General features: G+C 32.4%; 1 protein-coding gene across 2 annotated transcripts in view; it reads left to right on the top strand.

Moving 5' to 3' along the window:
- Positions 1 to 20,756, top strand: part of LOC126739991 (uncharacterized) — a 213,337-nt gene that overhangs the window by 89,691 nt on the left and 102,890 nt on the right. For both annotated transcript variants that reach the window (XM_050445835.1, XM_050445836.1), the window contains one exon: positions 15,495 to 15,761. In XM_050445835.1, coding sequence (XP_050301792.1) covers positions 15,495 to 15,761 — 267 coding nt within the window. The remainder of the gene's footprint in view (positions 1 to 15,494; positions 15,762 to 20,756) is intronic.

The following is a 20,756-nucleotide window of genomic DNA, read 5'->3' as shown; positions in this document are numbered from 1 at the left end:
CGGCTTAATGAATATTTTAAGTTATTTAGCTTAAACCCATTAAATATTACATAAGACTATATTAACATTATGGAAAATATTACATAGCTTAGCGAACGTACACAGTTTCGCTTTTAAACTCGTATAACGGTATAACTTTGGGCATGTTTAATAGTGTTTTGTTAATAAGAAATGCAGGATTTCCTCAACCTTTTTAAAATGCTCAATGGCAGTTATAAAAGTTATGATGAAGAAACGATTTTTCTCTTAAGATTTCAACACCATGTAGCTCAAAAGTTAAGGGGTTTAGGACATAGCATTGAACTTAGCAACTAAATATTGACGAAAGAATAAATTTAAACAAAAACATTTAAATTATTATAGGAAAAAAATGCCCCGAGGGAGATATTGCAACTATTTTGCAGTATTTGAAGGCTTTAGGCTTACCAAATATTTATGATTTTTCTACCAAAGATTGGAAAAAGACCTGCAGGCACAGGTTGTGAATATCTCACCATCGGGTATCTTCAGGATAATTAAAAAAATATATTATACGATATATTACGACAATGTCAATATCAGCTGTTAATATCAAGTCACAGTGTTGCTGGTGCCGCCTTTTCTAGTCATTGGAACCACTAGCATTTAACAAAGTGTCAAAAATAAAGTGTTCGAACCGTGCTATCACTTGAAGCCTCTTTTATTTTATTTTCTCTATGGGCGCGAGCTCTATCTCTATCACGCTAAGATTATGATTCTCATTTGTAATGAGTATAATTGCATAAGAAAAATAATTATAATGTTGGGACGATTTAGACCGTAACTAAATAATAAAAAATAAAATGCGATAGAATTTCAAAAAATTGCAAAAAAAGTCGACTTTTGGCCTTATTTACCCAAGTTAGTTTCATTCCTTTACCATCGCACTAAAATAATGATTCTCATATTATGTAATGGGTATAATCGTGTAGCAAAAATAACAGTTAAAGACAAATTAGGACCCAAATAATAAATCAAAAGAAATAATTCAATAGCAGTTTAAAAAATTGCAAAAATGACTATTGACCAGAAAATAAGGCGCAAGAATCATAAATGAATGCAATAAAATTATTACTCTTGTCTGTAAAGGACCTAATCGTAAAAGAAAACTAGAATTTGAGACGATTTAAATCGTAACTGAAAAATCAAGTGTGGTAGAAACAAGAAAATTATCAGAAATTGACTTTTAAGGTACACGTGTGGGTTTACAGGTGAATACAGACTATGAATTACTTGAGTGGATGAAAAATATCAAAGATCTACTTAACAGCATCAAAGAGAGAAAAATGCAATTTCTTGGTCATGTTTTGAGAAGACTAAGATACGAGTGTAAAGTAGAGAGCAAAATATTACTTGGTAGACGCTACAATCAAATAAATCAGATAACAAAGAGTTCTGTAGATGAGGTGTCAATTCAAGGTGCTTTCAAGGATCTACGGATGGACCTTCGAGTTGGAGTTGTTAGATGTTACGTTTTCCTTGTTTTACTTTATGATTTCGAAGGTTAGGTAAGGGATTCTCAAATAGAAATGAAATTGTACGTATATAAATGAATACAGACTATGATTTACTTGGGTAGATGAAAAATCACAAAGAATTGCTAACCGGCAGTACAGAGAGAAAAATGCAATTTCTTGGTTATCTTTTAAGAGGACTAAGATACGAACTACTTTTGAGATGTAATAGAGGGTAAAGTAGAAGGCAAAAAATCTTTTGCTAGACGCTATAATTTATGCTTGAAAGGTCTAATCAGATAATGAAAAGTTCTGTAGATAAGGTGTCATTTAATCTACAAAACCCTTGTGTGGTACACTTTCCAAGACCACATTTGCTAACATAAGAAGAAAATATTTATTTAAGTGCCTCCATTTTATCAAACAATGTAAGGTTTTTAAGTATGTACAGAGGTTTATCGATATGACTACAATTACAACATTTTCTAAGTAAGATCTATTTAAGTAAGATTTTTAAAACAGAATTTGTAGTGTCGAATCACTTTTTACATCACTCAAGCTCTACCACTAATACAAGAACTCTTATTATTCAAATTTTTATGGAGAATTGGTACCCTTGTCCACTTAACATATCAACTTGTCTACATACGACGAACTTCAGACAAAACGTTTCAAATTCCAAGTAAATTTACATTCGGGGCCGTTGCATTTCCTAATTTTCTGCCATGTAATTTACATTTAAAATCTCGCATATTATTATTACCAGCCCGCTGATCTACAAATAGATTAACGTTATTGCCATCACGCTACACAATTACCCGTGCTCACGTTATACGATACAATAGATGAAACAATGGCATTTTTTAATAATAGGGGAAATAATATTGAGTTACGTAACGTACAAGCGCGGCAATTAGAAAGCCTAATTAATATACAGAATGATTGTGCAATCGATGGGCTGTCATTTAGTTTGCTAGATGCTATAATTGCGAAGAGAGAAGGCTTTCCTTCAGTCTAGTTTAAATTGTATTATGTACAAGTAGAGCAGTTCTCTTATTATTTCTAATGATCCAAGTCACGATAAATATCACTCGTCATTGATTGTTTCTTAAATAACTTCTTCGTCAACTGGTTCAGTGATCAGATCCTGGATCACAGATAATCTTTTAATATCTTCAACAAACCATCCCAACAACAGAGAACCATATAACACTAAGAATCCAAGGATAGTTTATCATAAAATGAAGAGCTATATGGATATCTTATATACCTTCTGTTCCCTCACACAGATTTGTTCTAGAAAAATTGAAACCGCTTGTTTCTATAATAAATAGTAGTTTAAGTAGGTACTGACTAGATGCACCCATGAACGAAATTTAATTTTGAACTTAAATGACCCACACTTTATAATATATTTCTTCTAAAATCGTACTTTTTGAGCTTTCGCAACAGAATTTTAGAATCCATACAATCAAAGGTCTTCGGTAGGTCACAGAACACAGCCGCAACCACCGCGTCATCACTGTTAAGTATAGAATAGAATAATTTTCAAGTAAGTCATGTCTCTTTGCAGTCCGAAAGCCAAGCTGCTTATGAAGAATTCATTTGAATCTTCTCAGATAATCCCATGCATATTCGTTATTTAACCAGTTTTTCCATAAGCTTTATAATCTCGACAAAAGGGATATATTGGGCGAAATTTTACGCAACATTTATATTATTTCTTTTCTGAAGGGGAATAACAAGCCACGATTTCAAACAACCAGGAAAAGAGGATATAGTTTCGCTATGTATCTTCGTTCGAATGTTTAATGACCTTGGAATCCAGGAATGTTGGATGTTGTGTGCATCCAATGATTTTCTCATAATTGTAATACCAAAAAGAGGCTCTTGGCTAACCATGGAGTCTTCTTAAGAAGAGATAAAAATTATAAAGTAAGAAAGATTGGATTATGGCCATATCAGCAACTAACATCAACCAAAAATACAAGAATACTTCATCCTACAAAGAAAAATAGTATGGATCTTTTATGCAATCGCCGTGTGACTCATCAATCAAGGAATCACACAGATTGGTTGCTAGAAGCTTAATAGGCCGCTGAATCCTTTTTCCAATGGGCGATTTGGATCCAGATGGAGAAGGATAATATTTCGCTATGTATCTTGGAAGGGGATATTTAATAATGATCATGGAATCCGGGGACGTTGACTAACCATACAACTATTTTAGGCTGTTATGTGGCATAGCGTAAAAAAGATATGCATTTACACGTATACCAGTGTTATTCAAAAATAAATATATACTTCATCTCAAAAAGAAACTCGCCCTCAGGAGGAATCTTATACATTTGTTTCTAGAAGTTTAATGGCCTGCAGAAACCTTTTTACAACAACCTATCTTGGATCCATACGGAGAAGAATAACATTTCAATATGGGTCTTGGTGGTGGATGGTTAATGGCCTTAGAATCCAGAAACGTAAAATGTTGTGCACAACCAACGATTTTCTCATAGTTCTAATGCCAAGACTTGGATTCTGACTAATCGTAGAAACGTCATATGCTGCTTTATGCATAGAGTAAGAAATATCGGATTATGAGCATATTAGTAAGCCAATATTATCTATAAATGCTACTTCATCCTAAAAAGTATAGAATGAATATTCTATATGATCGCTGAATGATGCGGCATAAAAGGAGACATAAAATATTTTGTCATGCATTTTGGTCAAGGTTATTTAATGATTATGGAATCCGGGGATGTTAGATGTTGGATCTTAAGCAACCATAGCACCATCTTAGGTTATTATGTTGTATAGAGTAAGAAATATTGGATTATAATCGTACCAGTAAGACAACATCTTCCAAAAATACAAGAATACTACATGTCAAAAATAAGAGTACTATGGATCTTCTATATGATCACTGTATAATTCTCCAAAGGAGGAATCAACAGATTTGTTTCTGGAAGTTTAATAGGCTATGGAATCCTTCTTCCAACGCACGATCTTGGATCTAGATGGAGAATAATAACATTTCGTTAATTATATTGGCAAATGTTGTGCAGACCTAACGATTTTCTAATAGATCTAATGATAAGAATTGTCTCATAGCTCTAATGCTAGAAAGTAAATCTTTTGGATGAGTCCAGTTATTGTACTCACCCCATGGATCTTTTATATTACCGCTTGAGACAGTCAAGACAGTGGTAAATAAGATTGGTGATCTCATTATGATAATTCTCAGGAGAACTTTTCGGCATTCATCAGTATCATGTATATTCATCAAAGTTAAGAAAACTATCCCTGGCAAACTTTCCTTATCCCTTGAGTTTCCAAGCAATCATGTATATTTTTTACATAATGAATTAAACCTGGGTCTAGCCCTTAATAAGCTTGAACAAAGATCAATACTAAGTAATAATTTTACAATGTATCAGTGTAAACTAAGACAAAAAATCTACATTTTGTCAGTCACGTATACGATTACATGATAAAGTAAAAAGAAGAGGAAATCCGTTACCGAATCATTCGCATATTGAAAGTCATGAACTCCTAATTTAATACTGCAACCATCTACCGCGGTCACGTAACGTGATACGGTATCACTGTTTAAACCGAAAAAAAAAGAAAGAAGCTTAATGCATTCTTCATTTTGTTGTACCATTTTTGATTAGTGGCTACATGCTTCGAATTCGATAGTTTTATTGAGTATCAGTTTCATGATAAATTGGTCGGTAGTAAATTTAATTCTTCTGATTTTCCATCTTCCCCATTTTCCATTCCTGTTCTATTCCACTGTCTTTGTTAATAGAGATGAGTTGATCGTTTTTCAAATTGTTGATTCTACTCATTTAGGAAAAATATATTTTAAATATTGGCAAAAACAGGAAAATTTGATCCCTTAGAGGCCAAGTTTAATATTCCCTAAATAATTATATTGGTCATTCTCAACATGATAACCAATACCAATGCGAACCGATCAGATCTAATTTGCATATCATGAAGTATTCCTAAATATCGAAGGCAAATTCAATGTTTTCTCTATTTTCAGAGATCATCATCATTTCTCAATAGTAAAAACCTTAGAACAAATGGGACTTCTCTAAAGAGGTTTAACTTTGGTCAAAAGATAAATACTAATGAATCCAGATTTAATGTGGTTTTTTTCAAACAATACTTGGATTGTGATTCAGTAATTCAACATCTCGAGAAAGATGGGTTCAGTGCATTTAATGTAAAGGGTGAGCTCTGTAGCGATGAATCTTCGTTGCTTACGTGTGTTCACTGCGACTCTGATTATTACGTTTTTAGAATATACATATAATAATCAGCGTTGCACTAAACTGATAATATTGACTGTTTACTTCAGTATTAATTATATGATTCAGCTTATAATATATATTAAAAAGGTATATACTCTCCCTCTATCACATAAATAAAGTAAAAAGGATTTACGTTTGAATTAAAAAGTTTAACAAAAAAAATGTAAGAATCAACCCCGGTCTCCCCTAAAGGTATAAAATAATAATGTATTTTTTATACTCTTCAGCCATGTGATGAAATTTGTTATCTTATTAGTTACATTATATACAAAATTTTTAGAAAAATGAAGGCTAAAGTATAATGACCATCAAACGTCCGGTACAGTCCATAATCACATCCAGAAATGTCCTATGACGAAGTTACGCAACCTGAAGATTATTTTATGATAAAAAAGTCAGTTACAAAATCAATTTGTTATCATTGAAGATAAAAGCGCAGGCAAGACAAATACATTTCAATCAAAAAAGCGAGGTCGAGTAATAATTTTCCCGGGCAGGTTTTCGAAGTACCCTAAACACGGTCGTTTATCAAAATAACGGTTTTCAGTGGTGCGCCACGTTCATTAAGTGCACGCCATGTTTAACTAAGGAAATTTCATATTTCAGACGGGCAAACACGCTTTCAATAATTCAGACGCGTTGCGGCGAAAATGACTTTTCCATGCCACGTGTCCTGTCGGAGGAAAGTTCACTCGCTCGATTTTCTACGGATCAAGTCTGTCTGAAAATTAATTTCGGGATAGTTTTACCCAAGTTTACAGAATATATATACAGGGCTGATGGAGCTCATAAGCACCCAGAAAAACATAAAATGACCTTAGTAAAAAATCGATGGTTTTCGAGATATTGGCACTTTAGTGGAAGTCACCAAAATCCTACTCTTGGATCAGATTTTCGATGGTCACGCATTAAAAATACATATTTTTTAGAATCTCTTTTTAGCTATGCAATACTGAATAGCCATTTTACTGATCAAAGACAAACATTAAACTAAACGGCCAAAAATTTAATAAGAAATCTATTCTAAAATAAAGTATTACTTATTTTTATTTTTTAAACTTTGAATTTGAGCGCTCATACTGGACCGAAAAATTGTACGGCAACCCGGCTAATACCTTAAAAAGTTTGCTCATTTAATTTAATTTTAAAATTACCCAATATGTTTTAAAAAAAGCTTTACTGTTATTGTGATAGAGTGAAAGATAAAGCTAATCTACCTTATGAAAAAAATAACCAAGTCTAGTCTAGGAGTCTATCCAAGATTGCGGCGTTAGGGATGTGGGTGTGTCTGATCACATGCTTGTTTATTGTACTGCCAATTTGGAGGTTCCAGAACCGCAGACTTTTAATTTTGTATATAGAAATTTAAATGATATAAATTACGAGCAATTGCAGGCCGATTTAGTCGAATTGATTCCCTGGCATACTATGTATGATATGAGAGATATAGACTCGAAAGTTGACTTTTTTACGGAGTCATTACATAATATTATAGATATGCATGCTCCCTTAATTAAAGTTAAAAATAAAAATAAACCTTACAGTCCATGGATTACGGCTAATATTAGATTAATGCAAAGACTTCGCAATAGGGCATTAAATAAATTTAGAATCACTAAAGAGCGAGAGGACTGGAACATCTATAAGCAGTATAGAAATATAACAACAAGCGCAATAAGAGCAGAGAAAAAAGCTTACCTTGAATATAAGTTTAGTACTTGTAAAAATAAAGAAGTTTGGCAAGAATTGAAAAAAATTGGTGTTTCACAGAAAAATAAAAAACAACTTCCAATTTTTCTACAGAATGTTGAAGAACTTAATACTTTTTTTACGAATGGCAATAATAATAACAATATTGTTGATGCTAATTATGTTAAATATTTTAAAGAACATAGAGTTGTCGCAAATGAATTTAAGTTTAACCTAATAACTCAAGACTTAATCGTAAACATTTTAAAAACTATAAAAAGCAAAGCATTTGGGGTCGATAACTTAAACATAACTCTTATCTTACTTTGTTGCCCTGCTATTATTAATCCATTATGTCATTTAATAAATATTTGTTTAGAGGAAAACTACTTTCCAAAAAAATGGAAGCAAGCCAATATTATTCCTATACCAAAAATAAAAAATCCAACTGAATTTGGCAATCTTCGATCAGTCTCCGTTCTTTCTGTTTTTTCTAAAGTAATTGAGAAAATTATGGAGCAACAGATATTGGACTATTTAAAGAATAATAATTTGATTCCTGAATATCAATCTGGCTTCCGTAAAGTGTATAGCTGTGCCACCGCGTTGGCTCAAGTGTCTGATGATATATTTAGAGCCCTTGATAATAGTCAAGCAACCGTATTAATTTTACTAGATTTTACTAAAGCTTTTGATATGGTTAATCATCAGATACTTTTATCAATTTTGCATTATGTGGGATTTTGTGAGTCGGCTGTAACTTTAATATCTTCTTTTTTGTCAGATCGTAAACAGCGGGTGATTTTGAATGATAATGAATCGGGGTTTCTAGACGTAGTCAGCGGTGTTCCGCAGGGTAGCATTTTGGGCTCATTACTCTACACACTTTACACATCTCAGATAACAAAGAAGATAACATATTGTAAACATCATAACTACGCGGACGACACCCAGATCTATTTCTCTTTTAAAGATACTGATGTTTGGCAGGCTAATATAAAAATTAATGAAGACCTTAACAATTTATTTATAGAAACGCAAAAGTTACTTTTAAAAGTTAATCCCACTAAGTCCACAGCCATTCTTTTTTGTAGTAATAATAAACGAACAAATATTTTAAATAACTTGCAACTTTACATTAATAATGACAACATAACTTTTAAAAATTCTGCTAAAAATCTTGGACTTTTAATGGATTACAAACTAAGATTTAAGGATCATGTTACTCTTAAAATGAAAAGTGGGTACTCCGCACTAAAAATGATTTTTTCGCAAAGGGATTACCTAAATTTGCCTATAAGAAAAATGCTTTGTGAAACATTGGTACTATCCCAATTAAATTTTTGTGACACCATCTATGGCCCTTGCCTTGATTCTTCTGATATAGAATACAAAAACTTCAGAATTCCTGTCTTAGGTTTGTATATGGCATAAGAAGGAGAGAACATATTTCACATAAGCTAAAGGTTGTGGGATGGTTAAATATGTACAATCGTAGAGTGTTGCATCTTATTTGCTTCTTTTTCAAAATTCTTAAGTCAAGGATTCCTTCATATTTACATCGAAAAGTTAGATATCGGACTGACGTGCACAACTTGAATATTAGAAGAAAACAATTATTAACTATTCCTTCACACAATAAAGAATTTTTTAAGAGATCGTTTTCTTACTTAATAGCACACTATACTAACAAATATTGTATAAATGATTTTACCATGTCAGAAAAAACTTTTAAAATGAAAACTAAACTAATTTTAATAAATCAATAACAAATTACTCACTTAAGTATTTATAATAAAAAATTGTTTTTTATTTTTATTTTTAAATTATAAAATCGAATTATTTATATGTGCCAACCTTTTCCTTGTCCAATTCCAGTTCCTTTTCCTATTCTCTTCTTATTCCATCAGTATGCTTTTTATTCGTGTTGTATTAACTTTCTTCTTTTTTTCTTTAACTGGGAAAATGCTTTTGTTTATTATTTATAAGTGTCATTTATAATTTATAATTATTAAATATATATAAGGCCTCAACAAAATTCAGGGAATCTCGCAGGGGTTGTTCCCTGGAAGTCTGAAAACATGGCCTATTAGTCACCTTCTGGAATTTTATTTGTATTTGTATAAAATTTAAGTTCTATAGATATTTTTTAATTGTTTCAATACACATTAAATGTGCTCTTTGTAAAGAACAAACTGTTCAATATGTGATATGCATTTGGTTTATAAAAGAATTGTAATTTTTTATTTTTCTGGTGATTAATAAAAGTCTTATTATTATTATTATTATTATACCTTTGATACAGGGCGTTAAAGAAAACCTATTTCATAAACTTAAAGAGGCTTCTTTTAAATCTATTTCTTTAATAAGTGTTCAAAATGTAAACCATTTATTATTTGGCAATGCCCTAAACGTATTCATTTTGGATCTCAAATATCTCCATAAGAAAAAATCTCGCGGAGTCAAATCGGGCTATCTTGGTGGTCATTTAAAAGGTCCTCTCCTGCCAATCCATCTGCCTGGAAAAATAGTATCCAGTTAGTCTTGGATAAATGGGGAGGCGCACTATCTTGCTGAAATCAGATGTTTCTATTCGGCATATCAGCTTCTATTGGATTAGGATATAGAACAGCTAGATTTTGAATTAGTTCTTTTTGTAAAAACTGTAAGTACCTTGCTCAATTTAAATTTTCTTCAAAGAAAATTGGGCCTATAACTTGCTGACCTAGAATTCCTGCCCAAACATTTATTTTTTCTGTGTGTTGAGTGTGGCCTTGCATTATCCAACATGGATTTTCTTGTGCCCAGTAACGGCAATTTTGACGATTTACTTCTCCATTCAGAATAAATGTCAACCCATCGGAAAAGATAATATTTTCTGTAATAAGATTTCTATTCTGCATTAATTCCATAAATTGTTCACAAAATTCAATTCTTCGATATGCATCCTCCTCATTGAGTTCCTGGAGAATTGTTAGTTTATAGGGATGAATTTTTTTTTTGCTTCAAGAACCCTTACTACTGAAGACTGGCTCACTTCCAATTCGCGCGCTACCTGCCTAGTGGGAATATTAGGATTTTCTTCAGTGACTAATAACACATTAATTTTGGTGTCTTCGTTAAGCGCAGATCGACGAGAACAAATTATTGTTCTTACAAACTTGAAACTGTTTTTCAATCTTAGTACTTTGAGATCTGGGTGGTAAATCAGGATACTTCTGTCTGAATAAATGCAAAACTTTATTTTGAGTTCTTGTTCTATCTCCGTATCCAATCATCATTAAGATTTCAATCTTGTGCTTATCACTTAAATAGCCCATTTCGTAAAAAAATTAAAAGAAACTTAAATCTGATTATCCGACAGTAACGGCACCTCTTGTAGCAATGTCAAAATTATAGGACATTCATAAAATACATTACGAAAAAAAACTGTTTACTGAAACGCATATTTTTTGAATTTAATACATTTTTAAAATAAAAAATCAAAACTTAAAAACAGGTGAATAAAGGTATGGCATGTGATACATCAAAATGTTTGGAATTTTGTGCAGAAATCGAAAATATAATAACATATAGGGTGTCCTATTTAAAATAAGAAAGTTGGTATTGGCCCCGCCTACATGGCACAACCTGTATAAAAACTTTTTATTGTAAAAAATGCACAACTTACAATCTCAATTGATGTGTCCGAGCGTTTTTTCGAACACGCTTCCATTTATTTATTATCGAATTTATTCCAAGTTACAGACTCGCACTGTATACAGTGCGAACGTAAAGGTTGGAATAAATTCATTTAAAATTCAGGGGTATGTTCAAAAAAAACGCTCGGACATGTCGATTTTTATTTTTAACTGCGGGTTTTCTTACTATAATTTTATGTATACAGGGTGGCCCAAAAATAAGTTACGGTCATCAACGTAATTTTTTTAAATGTAAACACCTATTTTTTATTTTAGATTTAGGTTCTACATCAAATTCTAAGTACATTTCATGTACCATGTCCTTTACCTAAACTCGACCGTTGACGATTGAACACAATAAAAGTCTATTTTTGGAAGAGTTATTTATATCAAGCAACCTATCAGTTATTGTTTGGTTATTTACATTTGTGGTTGGTGTTTTTGATTGTTAACTTGTCACAATTTGTTGACATCAAATAATTTTGAGTGAATTTAGTTTGATTTAGATGCCTAAGCAAAGTTTTGCTTGTGTTAAGTTTATCAAAAGATAAAATTAAAATTTCAAAAAATGGTACGTCTTAGTGAGCGAGAGCGAATAGAGATTTTGATGATGATTGGTTATGGAAACAGGATGCGCACTCAGATGGAAGTCTGTGAAATTTATCATGCCAAGTATCCTGATAGGCCACGTATATCTCAAAGTACTGTCAGTAAAATAGAACAGAAATATCGGGATTTGGGTCATATCAGGGATCTTGTGCCATGCTAATCCACAATTTTCAAAAAAAATTGTATTTTCTGACGAGGTAACGTTTTGTCTTCATGGTAGTGTAAACCGGCAAAACTGCCGATATTGGGCTACTGAAAATCCGCACTGGATGATGGAGTGCCACAGCCAAGTCCCTCAAAAAGTAAATGTTTGGGCGGGGGTGATTGAAAACAGGGTTATAGGACCCTTTTTCTTTGAAGGATACTTGAATGGTGAGAGGTATTTATAGTTTTTAGAAAATGACTTGGTTCCATGCCTTGCCACTTTATACCCCGATCCAGAAGACCCGGATATATTAGATAATTCCTTATGGTATCAGCAAGATGGAGCTCCAGCCCATTACACTCGTCCCGTGCGCCAGTACCTGGATACCGTTTTCCCTGGACGTTGGATTGGTCGGAGGGGTGCAATTGAATGGCCGGCCAGATCGCCGGATCTGACTCCTTTAGATTTTTTTTTGTGGGGGTATCTTAAGTCCAAAGTTTATGTTAATCGGCCAAACAACATTGAAGACTTAAAAATTAGAACAACGGAAGAAATAAGATTGATAGAACCTTCTGTTATCGATAACGTTTTACAAGAATTTCAGCATCGACTGGGATATTGCCAAGAGGTTCGTGGCAGCCATTTTCAACACTTAATAAATTAATTAAAATATTTTTATGTATTCTTGCTTGATATAAATAACTCTTCCAAAAATAGCCTTTTATTGTGTTCAATCGTCAACGGTCGAGTTTAGGTATAAGACATGGTACATGAAATGTACTTAGAATTTGATGTAGAACCTAAATCTAAAATAAAAAATAGGTGTTTACATTTAAAAAAATTACGTTGATGACCGTAACTTATTTTTGGGCCACCCTGTATACATAAAATTATAGTAAGAAAACCCGCAGTTAAAAATAAAAATCGACATGTCCGAGCGTTTTTTTTTTTGAACATACCCCTGAATTTTAAATGAATTTATTCCAACCTTTACATTCGCACTGTATAGTATACTCTGTAAACTTAGGTTTTACCAAAATATATAGATTTCAACATTCATTGTTAGACTGTGGTTTTACGGCCAAGGGATGTGTTTATCTTTTTAACTTGGGTCTTAACGGCATAAGGGGCGAATCCATCGGTAGGTCTAAAAGATTATCTCAAATTTATGTAAGATTGTTTGCATTTTTGGTAAAGAGTATTTGTAGATTTAAAACACATGCTAACTGCCGGACTTTAAAAATTCAATTCACTTATCAAAAACGACTTTGTCTTTGTGTACTATGGATCTACAAATGCCATGAACATTATTACCACTGGAGTCAGAAGCATGTATTAAATGGTTCCTTAAGAAATTGGATTTTTGATTTTTTAGAACATTTGTATATAAGATCGTCGACTGCTGGTTTTAACAAAATAAATAAAACGATGGCGGCTTGCGGCTTAGTTACCATGCAAACAACTAAAGCAAATAACTAATTAAGTGTAACTAAACAGCAACGCTGAGCAGCAAGAACTCTTCATCAAAGAACTAATTAATTTTTTTACACACCTTAAATTGTGGGATAAATATCTGACATCTGTTTCACAGTAATGCATCACAGTGTTACTATCAGAATGTTACAGGGGCTTACAGAAAAATTTTAGAATTGTCATTAGCTCTAAATGCGGAAAATTACAATTGTATAGCTTTTACTGAAGCTTTTTGATACCTATAAAAATCTCTTGCTCTAACCTCCTTTAAAAAAACTCAAGTACTTTTCCAGTACTTGAGTTTTTCCGGGTAGTTCTACTATTGAATTTGCGAAGCTTTGAGTGCATTGTTCAAGTCGAAAGAATAGTTTAATAAATCGCGTTGTCCACCTCATTCGAGTCTTAATAAATAGTTATAACACATAATGTGGCAAAATGATCAGAATGCCAATAATTTAATATTTCTGGACTTCAACTCAACTAACATACCATGAGAGTTTCAGTGATTCTTACCACCCAGCCATCGACATACTATAACTATACTGGGATGATGTTTTGTATAAAAATAATGTGGATAAAATAGTGGATGAATTTTATAAGCAAATATTGTTTGTTGTTAATAAGTTTATACCAAATAAAAGATTCCAAGCATCGTACAGTCATGATTTTAGAAACAAGATTGCTTATAAAAACAAGCTTCACAACAGATACTTGAGCTTTCGTTTAAGAGAGGACTACAACAAGTATTCTGAATTTGGTGTGGAAACAAAGTACTTCATCAGTCTGTGCTATATACAGATCGTGTCAAACTAATGATCCCACAAAACATAAACTATTTTTGGCGCTTTGTTAACATTCTATGTATAGAAAAAGGCTTATCAAAGTTTATGGAGTACAATAAAATGACCAAGAAGACCCCACAAGACCTAAATAAACAAATAGTATCCATTGCAGAGATTATTATTTCTGTTCTTTTACACTATATTTGTACAATGAAAGAAATACTAGATAAGTTGAATTTATTATTTTATGTTGATAAGAGATCTGGACCTAGTGGCACTTCACCTTTGTTTATCAAAAATTGTTTAACTTGCATTCTATAAGGTTTTCGAATCTAACTAATGAACTATTTAGGTTCTTCAGGTCCTCCAATCAATGAATCAATGAATTTTATAAAAGGGGGTCATTAATGACTATACTAATAGAGTTTTAAGATGATTGCTTGTAGTTGACGTATTTTTTACAGATTTACAAAAAACGTTTGTGAGTGGTCTACTAATACAAGAACTTGTGGCGATAGAAGTACACTAACCAAACTTAAATTTGATAGTTTCATACTAGGGTAACCTCGTTCAATAAGTGACTATAAGCGGGGCAACTTTCAAAGAGAAATTCGAGTGATCTCTGAAGTCCCTTAGGGATGACATCTTAGGTCAGTTTTAAATCCCTTACATATAAATGAAGCTATATCTGCGTTTAAAAATTTCTTTTATTTCCTGATAATTTAAAATTCTTCCGAACTATTGCTTGTAATACAGAGTGCTCTGCTCCTTAATGCAACTAGATTTAAATAATTTTCATTAATGGTACGTCGAAAACTTTTTAAACCTTAATGTTCGAAAAATGTAAAATGAATCACATTTGTACGTCAACGTGCGAAAAAGTTATACAAAATTCTGAGAGTGAATAAAAATCTTGATATTGTAATATATGCTTCAAAGCTTCCAATACAGGCTTTTGGACCCTGACAACGTTAACTTTAACTAAGTAAGTGCAAACATCCTTATATTAAATTAAATGGGAAAAAGTTCTTTCTTTGCTTAAAATTCTTTTGAGTTTTAAGCAAAGACACAAGAACTCTCCATTGTTCATTTTCAAATTTTCAACATTTGAAATAACTCTGATGTTTCCTGGGATAAAAGTAGCCCAAATAACGTTAAACTAACTAACTTTAAGCTCTTAAATGTTTTTTTGGTCATCACCTTCAGAAACCAAATATATCCAATAAAATGAATTTAGTTGTACATTTTCTCATATTAAATAAAGCCCAATTTGAATTGAAGACGATTTTCTTTTGAAACTGACACAGATATTTTATTTTCAGTTAATACTTTCCAAGGTAAAGAAAGAGATTGGCCCTCAGAATATCGGATCAGTAGAGGACTATGGGTTCTACAAATTTAGGAAAGCCCGAACATACTATAATTCCCCTTACCAGGGCTGCATCTTGATGAGACAATACTACGATGTTACGCAGCCCATAATTAAAATGATGATATGTCCAGAACCTATATCTAAATGTGAAATTGATTTTCCCGAGTATAACAGTAAAGGATTGGATTTATGGTTGGCTGCTCTCAAACTTGCCAAGGTAAGTAAAAATAGCGAAATCCATAGGAAGTTTAAAATTCTTCTGATAGACTCATCTCAACTACTAAAATAATTAAATAAATAATAATAAATACATGGTATTAAGTGCTCTCGTATTCAGTTTACTCCTGTCGCTCTTACAAATTTGTATGGCTGTTGCTCCTCATTTACTGGTTTAGGTGTCGCTCGTTACTCTCAGTTGATTGAACACTGTAGTATTCTCAATGATTCTATTGAAATTCTTTGACAGTTATCGCGTCACTTATGGCTCTCAGTCTAAAATATTCTAAATTATTTTACATTCACTCCGTAGACCATCGTTCTTTTTCTAGACACTTCCACTTAAATAACACTGTTGCATCGCCATCTTATAGAACATTGAAAGGCCTTTCGATGTTCTAAGATCGCCATCTTGTCCTTTTCGTATTCTGATGAGGAATAATACAGTCTCTGTGACGTCGTGTCCTCATATTTCCCATTCTAAATGCTTCCATTTGATATCACTCAATTGTTTAGTCCTATCTTTGTGACACTCAAATCACGAGACAGGCTTACCACTAACCAAAACTCTTTAATTTACTCTCGACGATGATAGAATCTTCATAAAAAGATTAAAACTAAAATAGTAAAATAAAGACTTTTAGTTAGTAGTAAAACTGTGTCGTGACTTAGGTACTTGTTTACCAATATTCGTGTCGCCCCTAGCTTAAGATCAGATACACTTGCAATTCGTTACGTCATTTAACGCTCTCACTCTGGTTATTTCCATTCGATAATAAACCTTTTCCTTCCTGTCGCTCATCTTTCTTATTCTGAATGATTGTGTTTGATAACAGTGGATTGTTCGATCACGTCACTCTTGCTCTGAAAGTGCTCCCTCTGCGTTACTCTGAACACTTTCATTTGATAATATTGTCTCTGTGCTGTCATGTCCTCATTTTTCACATTCTAAATTAGCTGATATTACTAGATTATTGGACAATATTCGCGTCCCTCATAGCTCTTAATCATACTCACTTGCAATTATTTAATACATCACTCATACGACTCACCCTGGACATTTCTATTTGATAGCTCTGTTTCTTTTCCTTCGTATTGCTCAATTATTTAACATCCCATCATTAGATCATCTCTTACTGCTCTCATTCTGACCCGCTCGTAATTATTTTATACTTCTCGCCTTTCGTGCTACTCTTATTCTGGACCTACTTTGAAAGTGTTTAATAAAAGTTTAGTTACTAAGCCAGACGATTCCATAAATGTTTTTCACGTGTCCATAAATACTACGAATGTTCCTTCAACCTCGTATTCTCTCAAGTCATAAAATTTTACTTCGGGTTTCGCGTTTCTTTTTAGGTCTATTATAAATCGTCTTGTTTATTATGCAAATTTTCTAGAGTAAATACGTTGACGTTTTCCTGATAAATGAGAGTTTAGATGGTTTTAGTGTTGACTTCTTGGCTTTCGCGTTGCACTTCATAGCAATCTATTCTTATATTTCAGATAGAATATTCCTCTTGAAATTAGAACGGTGTCTAATGTAAGTATCCCACTAAATTTTCTTATTCTTGACACCAAAATCTGGAATAACAAACTTGTGATAGTCAGTATAACAAGCAACCTCAGTTATTCATCATTTTTAGATTTTTGCTTCATTTAGTAAATAAAACGAATTCTTCCTAGACTTGATTTGACTTGCACCTTCAAAAAGTCTACAATCATTTATATAAGCACACTCATCAGCTTCTCTATTGACCAATCTACGCATAAGAGCTTTGCCATTAGCACATTCTGCACTAGATGGTAAATATTGAAAAGAACAGTCTAGTTCTTTATAAAACACTGCACTTGTAAGTAAAAACATTCTAATTTTAATATTCACTCTTCTGGCATTGTTTGACCCCCAAGATTTCTATTTTAGTCCACCATTTTTATACTTTTATTTAATAACAATAGAGTTTCTATATATTTCAAAGCTACTCCTTTAACAACTGCAATTAAACTTACTATTTTCAATCAATCTTTCGATCAATCTTTTCATGTGTAACGTGGCCGCTCAAAGCTTCCACATTATTTGTTTAATGTAGGGTGAGTTGTACTATTATAAACGTTTCCAGTTGCTTCTGTTAAACAAAATATCAACATGTTTAAGTATTTCTTTCTAATACTACTGAAAAAGACTTATCTAACTAGTGTTCATTTAAATTGTATTTTTATATTTTGTACACCATTTTGCCACCAAAAATAGACTAATTAAAATACCTATAACACTCAGCACCAACCCCAGCTATTCATTATTGGTGAATTCTTATTTATCCTTGCCTTGATTTGTCTTAAATCTTTAACCGCAATTGCCTAAATGAATACATTCATCAGCTTCTCTGTTCACCAATTCTTGCATGTAAGCTTTGTCATTAGTTCATTCTTCACGACTTTCACCATTTAAGGGCACATTTTTGTCTAGTTCTTCAGAAATAACCGTTTTTTCTAAAAGGCTGCTATCAGAGCCTAATATTTAAGTTTTATTAAAATAAGTTTCATATATAAATGTTTTTATATACAGATTCTTAACAAAGTTCATTATTACAAGTTAAAGGTTTGTTACCTTGATCTTTCATGGTATTACTAAAAAATATTTTCAATTTAAACAATATTCATTCCTCTTGCATGGTCAGATTTAAGACATTCTAGGGTTAGGTTAAAGCTAAAGAGTTCACCATTTTTGGTACTTAAATGAATATTTCATCAATTTCTTTAACAACTGAAACTGTTATTGGACTTATTCCAACCCAAAAAGAGAAATCGTTTTTTTATTAATTGAAACCTTATTTTCCCTATGGTTCAATAAAATAACCACTTGCTGAGATTAGAACCCCACCATTGGATCATGTTTATTTTTATTAAGGTTGTTTATGCAAATGTCAACATCTCTAGTTGCTTTTGCTAAAAAAATAATTTTCTTTTGCTCAAATAGATCATACATTAATTTGAAATTATCTTTCATGAACTTTTGCTGTATTGTTTCAACTACGACATCCAGATCTTCCTTAGTAGTATTAACTCAGACTCAAGGTATACCTACATAAATCACAACCATAAGATTCGCAATAATGATAAAAGGTAATTGACAAAAGTTTAATATATCAAAAAGCCCCTTTGGGCTTCCCAAATAAATATATACCATGCTTTTCGTTGAAGTCCCCCCCCATTTATTTTTTGAACGGGTCAAAAAAAATTTTTGAAACTTGGCATAAGTAAATTGGTCTAAAGATACTATTTTTCACTGTAAACTAGGTAGTTGTAAATTCCAAGATGGCGGCTGGGCGACATCTTGAGAAAAAATTTTAAATAGAAAAGGGGGTCGTGTGGTACCTCATTTTAAAGGTCTCAATGAGAACTTTATAACCCTGAAATATTAGACCCATATCTTAACTCGTTTCAAAATGGCGGCCTAATAAAAAAGTATTTTTTTTAATTTTAACGTTTTACATTATTATGATTTTTGAATAGGTAAAAATCAGTGTACGAAAATAAATGCGTCACTATTTTATTTTGACATAAAAACGACAATTCTAAATGCCAAAATAACACATAAGCGCCATCTTGAATAAATGCATTAAATAGAAATCTTGTGTTACCTCATTTAAAAGGTTTTATTGAGTACTTTTAATATTTATTACATGGACTCGGTGGACTCCGTTTTGACCTGTCTAAAAGTAACAGCCAAAAAAATACACTGTTGCGATTTTATTAACGTTTTTAATAATAATATATAAATAATTTATAATTTTTGAATTTTGGATTTAAAGATTAACTTTTTGGTTTCTAAAGACTTACTGAACCACCCTCGTATGTCACATTTCACGTTAAAGGTTATTGAACATTATTTAGACATTCCAAAAAGCAAATAGCTATTAAAAAAACTCAAAAAAAAATTTTAAGATATTTTTCCTTAACCGGTAAATTACTCTTGTATCGCTCATTGTTAGATATTGTTTAGTGTGTTTGGCAGTTTGAATTTATTGTTTTTTTCAAAATGGTTAATTCTCGTTCATTGGAGGAAAAAGTAGAAGCAATTTTTATTTATGGAGCAACGCGTAATTTTCATGAGACTGAAAGGGTTTTCAACGAACGTTTTCCTGATCGTCCTATTTGCCGTAAATATTTAAGGGAACTTGTAAATAAATTTACAACTACTGGTACTGTCCAGGATAAAAAACGCCCAGGCCATATGTCTATTTCAGAAGAAAAGCAAGTCCAAATAATTGGCGAAATAATAGAAATTCCCCAACATTCTACTCCAACTGTTGCTGATATCTGTGAAGTTTCAACTTCGACGGCATGGAGAGTTTAAAAAAAAAAAAAAGTTTCACCCATACAAGATCCAAATGGTCCATCAACTGACTGAAGATGATCCTGACCGAAGAGTGCAATTCTGTGAAATTATGGCGGAGAGAGTAGAAAGGCAACCTACGTACGTGCGCAACATTTGTTTTAGCGACGAATGTACTTTTTTTTTAAATGGTAATGTCCACAGACAAAATTGTCGATATTGGAGTGATACCAATCCACACATTTTTCGTGAAACCCGATCTCAGTATCCGCAAAAAATCAATGTATGGGCAGGAATATTAGGGAATCATATCGTAGGGCCGCTGTTTTTAGAAGAAAATTTAACAGGTGAATTGTACTTAAATATGCTGGAAAATGCTATCGATCCTCTCATAACAGAAATTGTTGAGGCTAATGTACATGAATTTGACATGGAAATTACATTTCAACAAGATGGTGCTCCTCCGCATTTTGTCAGGAATGTGAGAAATTGTTTAAATGATAATTATTTTGGTCGTTGGATAGGTCGTCGGGGTCCTATTGAATGGCCAGCTCGGTCACCAGATTTAACGCCGCTAGACTTTTTTTTGTGGGGATACCTAAAGCAAAAGGTATACGAAACAGAACCTGCCTCAATTTTTGAGCTACGACAAAGAATCACTAA

This window comes from Anthonomus grandis, chromosome 8, assembly GCF_022605725.1.
Source record: "Anthonomus grandis grandis chromosome 8, icAntGran1.3, whole genome shotgun sequence".
NCBI classification, from domain to species: domain Eukaryota; kingdom Metazoa; phylum Arthropoda; class Insecta; order Coleoptera; family Curculionidae; genus Anthonomus; species Anthonomus grandis.
This window is presented reverse-complemented; position numbering and strand designations above follow the sequence as displayed.